Consider the following 6,977-nt stretch of genomic DNA (forward strand, 5'->3'; position numbering starts at 1 on the left):
TGGAAATATTCTTTGCATGCTACCCAGATAAGGAAGGTATGTTTATCAACTTTATGGCAAGGCTGACGGGGTGTTGACCTGTCAGTGTGTCTCAATATTGTTTAGTTTGGCCTTGTCTCTGGCACACTTGTTATTATGTTAGGTTTGTATCATGTTACAACTTTGTATTGTATTAGCGTCTTCCTCCTGGCATTATGATATATGGCCTTGTGTAAGCATAGGCTGTATTATTGTGCAGTTTGTGCTGCTTTAATAAGAGAACATGATACCAGATACTTCTTAATACTTTCATTCCTGTTCACCTGGCTCCTTTTCAATGACATTTGTAATCCGGTATTTTTAATTAGTCATTATTAGAAAAATCTATACATGTACATGCAAATAGAAAACCACTAGCAGGGTTCAACATGCTGGGTACAGGAGCTGTGTACCTAATTTTTGACTGGGGCTGACTGTGCGCCAGTATAAGAAAACATTTGTCGTATTACTTGTTAAGAATTTTGAAGTACGCCGTAGAATTTGGGTTCATCTACATTCTGAGATTGTGGATGAACCCAAATTCTACGGCTAATCTGCATATTTTTTGCACATTTGGACATTATTTGCATAAATTAAACAAATGTAGATTGTTTGCATACTGGGCAACAGTATGAAGGTGAGAACAGATGTATTGTAGTGTAACTGTTACACACTATGGTAGCAGATAAAAAGGAAAACATCCAGTTGCATGATGAGATTATAATAACTGTTATTCTGAAAGGAATCCTTCCTGGGCTGCCTCTTGTGTTCATTGTTAGTTGCAGGGCTAATTAACATGTTGGGCAAGGTGACCCTACAGATTCAGCTGGCTCCATGCCTGCAGCATTGATAGCACGTATGATATATTGTACAATATTATTATAATGATCACAATTCTCAGTCTTGCAGACTTCTTTCCCTTACAAGTCACACATCCTCCAAATCATCGTAATATACACTGTCAATTTATGCAGCTATAGGGATGTCATAGCAAGCAATGTGGATATAATACTATACTTAATTCCTTCCATTTAGCTGGTGTGTATCTGTTACTCCAAAGGATGGTTATACTGGCTTTACAGGTCCTGATATTTCTCAGTCTGGTCCCAACTTTAGATACTGATGTCAAGAAATAGACGCCATAAAGCTGTGCAATTAAAACTGCAATGAACGGGGGACATGAAAGGCCTGTGAAAAGAAGAACGTCCATTTTAGAGGCACATAAAACACTGCTTGTAGAAAGACGAGCAGTTTGGTGGGATGGGAGCACCATGGGTTTGGCAGTAAATTCACCCTAAAACCTTCTTAATAGGTGCTTAATATAATATGCACTGCTCGCATGTATAAAACGTGGCATTAGCTTCAATTCAAAGCTGTGTTTTGGCTTGTCAGTCCATTAGCACACAGTTAGGTAGGCATGTTCACATTTCCCTTCCCTATGGTGAGAAATGGAAATGTGCTCAAGGTTGTTTTGAGAATTTCTTATGGCACTTTTGTGCTTAGGAGGAATTCCTAACTTGGAGGAGATAGATGGGTTGTTGAAGGAACTACACAAGTGTTATGTGCTACCTAAATATGTATGCTTATAGTATTGGTTGGTCTACATGTAACAAGGATACTCTTTTCCCTAGTGCAAAATGTATATCTCTATTAGCTGTTCTATATGTTACATGAACCATCACATGATGGGGTCATGCACATCTATTTTATCATGGACATTATGGCGAGGTAAACATAAAGCCAAGTGAGGGGTCCTGACGCCTATTGAAATGTGATTATCACATATTGGTAATGTTAACTTTATAAAGGACTTTACGTCATCATGTACCAGGCATGACAAAACACCACTGATTGAATGAATGAATAGCCAAGGATACCACGCCTAGGTTAACACGTTGTGTGATTGTTCTCACTTGTTTTCCATCGTCCTGACGACCAAACAAAGGCCTTGGGTACAGGTGACCAGTTGCCCCCATATCCTTTACCTGGCCTCACTAGACAGTTCATGTTGTTTGTCATGGGGAAAAAAGACGTGACCTTGTTGTTGTCCCTGGAGGTGAACCAACACTTACTGACAATCTAAGATTGCAAGGCCATAGTTGTAATGGGTGGATAGTACACTGTGAATGAGCCAAATTAGATGTCCCCAAAGGGATGTCTTCACTCAGGTTTTGATTTTGCTTGAACCTGTGGAGGAAGAAAAAGATAATAGTTTTGTTTGCAAGTAAAAAAAAACAACTACATCTACCTGGTATTTGGACCAGGTCAATAACATAATTATACTAATTACTATACCATTAGGTATTGTGTGGGAGTACAAAACAACAACTTAATTTACATTATACAGCTACTATAGAACCTAAGCTATGATTGGCTACTGACAGAAAAAGAAGAAAGACACCAGCAAAACAATATGTTTTTTTCTAAGGGGAAACAGTGTATGTCTATAGTGTGACATACATTGTAAATGTAATACAGTTGGTGGAAGTCCAAATACATAGTCAAATGCCATATCAGGAAATCTATTTCTAATGCTTTATCTATTGCAGCTGATGCTGTGCCTGTGTTTGTTTTCTCTTACATGTAATCAGTGTACAGTCTCAATATTATACTCTTGTTACGTTGGAGTAAACTGAACTGACATCATTAGGCTAATTTATTAGAGGAAAGAACAGGGTCGACATGCTGAAGATAGGAACTTGATAAGTCACTGATTACCTTGGCTTGCACAAACTAGCTTGAGCCAACAGTGCCTGCTATCGTGCAAAGTGCTCAGTAACATTTGTGTACATGTACATCGCAGGGTTGGGTCCAGCTTGGTTTTTTTTTTACTCAATGGTCACCACGTAACAAGGCCTGAAGGCCACTCAATGTTACGGGTTACATGATTGGAACTGTAACAGCAACTCATCGCCCTAGGTCAGAAACATCATGATTGAGACCAGCCCAATTGCTCACTATGAGTGAGGACTAACTGACCCAATGGTTTAGGTATATCATGTAGACTGTGGGCAAGAGTAGGGTACTATTCTTCCCTCCTACTGAGATGATGTTTACATGTATGTCTGTCCTCCTGTCCATATGCATGGCATGAGCAGTAACGCCTACATGACCTTGTGGAATATTCCACCTGTATGATTCCACCTGAGAGTTCTGTCGGATTTGTGTTCGCATTCATAGCGTATTAAACATTTGAAGATTGTGTCGCTTTTGGTGACACCTCGGGCAGAGCCTTTTCAACTGTAACATTATACTTTCCATTTTAGCATACATGTAACTTCAACATCTAGTATATACTGCATGGAATCAAGTTTATTTCATTATTACACACCCATACTAAAACCCTAATGCGGGTATCACACCACTGTTTGTTGTTAACACCTCTCTTCTCTGCGGACTGGCCCTGTCCCGGATGCTCCAACTCCTCCATCTCATCAAGGCCCCAAAAGCCGATGGACTTTGCCCCGGTTCTCGGGGAGGGACGGTACTGTATCCCCCCATGCCAGTTACCATGGCAACAAGCTTGTTAATCTCACCTACCCCACCAAAGTCTTCTGCGACATACGGCTTCTTTTGTCTTCTTTCTGACTACCAACTGTTCCAAAGCTTGTGTGGGAACGTTTTTCTGTTCATGACAGGCTTGTTTTCTTTGTTGTAGATGAAACTATTGGTATAAGTTTGCATATTCATTATATATTTATCATCATCATCGGTCGACTTTTTTTATAGACACCTATAAAAATAAATCTACTGTGATATAGTTACTTGCAACCTTACATTTTGAGTCAGTTGATGGAATTTGATATTTTAGTTCAAATGCCTTCTCCTACTCTTTGGTTCTCATTGATGTTGCATTATTTTTATTCTTTAACTGTGAGGAGAAACATACAGCAGATTTTACTAATGCCACACCCTCCCTTAAACTTCACAGCACGTACCCACAGTAGAAGGTTATTTCGTATTTAAAGTTTTCCCAGGGTATGTATACTTAGTCTAGCATAGTGAATTCAGCATTGATCTTGATTAGAAAAGAATAATAATTTCCATGACGTACTACTAAATGCAGAAAAATACATGTATCATGGGAAGTACTTAGTGGCTTAAGTAATAACCACAGCAACTGAGGTGTTTATTAGACATGTCTACTCTCCAAGCAGACCTTAAAGGCTTTTTTTGATCAAATCTGATTCTAGTAGTCTTGGCTCTGTCCTGTTGAAAGACCAACACTTTTGGACAACGGTTCTGCTTGGAGATAAAGTCATGTAACCTTTTCCACAAAGGCATGACTCACTCTACATGTAGATAGACAACTTCCACTGTCCCACAACCCTGCAATTGCAAATACTCTGCTTGGTTATGGCATGATCAACTGTGCATTAGTCTTCCTCAAACTGACTTGCATGATTCCCAGAACTCAGACTTGAAGGTGTGGCTTCTGATTTTGAAGCAAAGTTTATTGGGGTACTGTTGCTCTTATAAGCCTATTGGCTATAGCAGTTTGTATTCAGATGACTGTGGTATTGTTATTATAATAGATGTGTGGTTACAAAGACTTTTTTCTTCGTGCCACATCAAATGATTTCTTGGTTGTCAGTTTTTTTTCATAAAGATTTAGCAAGAAGTTATCATGAACACAGAGGGCCATGAGGAAAACTTGCATCAAAATAATATCACTTACTGATACTTTGTTCATCAAAGTACAGACCTTTCCCTCAGATTGTTTTCATGTTCAGTTCAGCATTATTTCTAAGATCCTAAAACCAAGAAAATTGATGTGGCATGCTGTTATAGAATATCTGATATCTGTTCTTATAGCCATGACTAATGCGCCCTCCCCATCTTGTTTTGCAGAGGGCATTCCTCAGGTCCATTACTTCGGCCCATGTGGCAAGTATAATGCAATGGTCCTGGAGCTGCTGGGACCCAGCCTGGAGGACCTCTTCGATCTCTGTGATAGGCAGTTCTCATTAAAGACTGTTCTCATCATAGCAATTCAGTTGGTAAGTAGCTTTACATTTTTTCAGGGTTCCAACTACTCATTCCTATATACATGGGGCAGCACAGGAAGCAAAGTACCTGTACAAACTACCTACATTGTCTATTTTCATTTCATCAGATTGAGGTTGTAGAAAGCTGGTTTCACTCTATTACTATGAGTGGAAACAATTAATTTTCCATATTACAAAAAATGACAATCAAAAGGACAAACAAAAATTCACACAGTGAATTCCCAATACAATAACTGGTACCGGTTAGGTACGCATATGGGTAGATATCAGACATATCTGCACAATTCTAATGTCACCAGTACTGTATAACCTGCATGTGCAGGGGGTATTTTCAGCACTGTCATTACAGTCTGTTTCCTTTTACTTTCTGGGGAATCAAGTGGTACAGTCAAGAAGCAGTAAATGCCAAGTGTTGTGTGAATGGCCCTTCATTTTGCAGATCATGGGTCTCAACAAAACCCTGGGACATGTTATCACCACTTATACTATGGAAGATAATAAAAAACATCTGTGTCTTTGATGTCATCTTTGACATGTACGGAACCATTATTTCAGCGCCTTTCTTTCACTGATTGATCATTTTCATACATTATATATTCATGAAATCAAGAAGCCTTACAGTTACACTTGAATTCTAGATGGTGCCCTCTAATGGCCTACATTCTAATAAGTACATGATGATTGGTGAGCAAACAGGTTTCTACCAATTAGAAGCTTAAACTAGTAACACTTCAAAAATGAACTGAGGTGCATCCCTCATTTGACATTTGCAACTGTTTTCATGACAAAATCAAAACAAAGGAGGAAAGAAATCTTGAGAATTTTATGTGAATTAGATTTTCATTGCATTGCATTGTACCATCTGACAAACCCTGCCTAATTAGTAATTTACCCCCCCCCCCTCTCTTTCTCTCCCATCCCTGTGATGTGGCTGATATGAAGGGGATGATTAGATAGGGTGCAGTCAGGGGTTTATTCGCCTGTAGTATAACCTATTAATGAGGTGCAGAGAGTACTACTTCACTCCAGCAGATTTGATGTGGTTACTTTGATGTGTCTATAAATAACTGGGGGACCACAGTAAGGATGACCGGCCTAATGGCCACTCTAGTGGACTGAATGGTTATTTTGGTCCGTTGAGATATTCTTCCATCTGTAAGTGGTGTGAACACTATCTTATGTTGAATATATAATTGGTATTCTTGCTACATTGCTTGATATGAAAAGGATATTACATGATTTCACACTTTTTCTCACAATCAAGAGAAATGATAGGTGCAGATTTTGCCTTGTTTTCCATATGAATAATTACCAAGCCTAAGGCAACAATGTTGCTTGCTCGCCTTGGATTCCAAGACTAAAATGGAAGGCAATTTTATTACATGCTCTGTAATATATTTCCTTCACTGATGAAGTGAAGTTTCACATGTACATGGTATATGAATCAGACCAACACTAGCATGCATGTTATGCTTTCATCATCAGTGTTGATCCATTTATCAGCTTGTTAATCCAGCTACAGCATTACAGGATTATCTTGGTTCTCTCTGCACAGGATCTAATCCAGCACTGACCTGTTTTCAGGTGATGATGGCATTATGGCCATGCACTCCTAGATTACATGGAAAAGGGAAAGTAATACTGATTGGGAGCTGCTGTCAGCACAGTGCATGTTATGTGGCCAACATACAATGGCTTGGTTAATGAAACCAATGACTTGTCTTTAGTGTAACAATTTGGTGTGATACCCTGATACGTGTATTTTTTCATGACAAGATAGGTTCTACATGTATAATGTAGTATAGCCAATAAAACAGGTATTGTTTGCCTGTGCATTATGTGGGGTTTGTGAAAGGAAGGGCTGACTAGTATTTTTAGCTAGAAATGTTTGCAATCATTATTAGCCAGCAATCATATATTAAAAGTCATGCATCAAATAGCAAGGCTTAT

The 6,977-nt window shown here is 38.9% G+C and overlaps 1 protein-coding gene across 8 annotated transcripts in view; it reads left to right on the top strand.

Moving 5' to 3' along the window:
• Positions 1-6,977, top strand: part of LOC118409775 (casein kinase I-like) — a 23,129-nt gene that overhangs the window by 6,733 nt on the left and 9,419 nt on the right. For all 8 annotated transcript variants that reach the window (XM_035811070.1, XM_035811075.1, XM_035811076.1 and 5 more), the window contains exon 5: positions 4,870-5,018. In XM_035811070.1, coding sequence (XP_035666963.1) covers positions 4,870-5,018 — 149 coding nt within the window. The remainder of the gene's footprint in view (positions 1-4,869; positions 5,019-6,977) is intronic.

The sequence above is a fragment of the Branchiostoma floridae genome, chromosome 2 (genome assembly GCF_000003815.2).
Source record: "Branchiostoma floridae strain S238N-H82 chromosome 2, Bfl_VNyyK, whole genome shotgun sequence".
In the NCBI taxonomy this organism is placed as follows: domain Eukaryota; kingdom Metazoa; phylum Chordata; class Leptocardii; order Amphioxiformes; family Branchiostomatidae; genus Branchiostoma; species Branchiostoma floridae.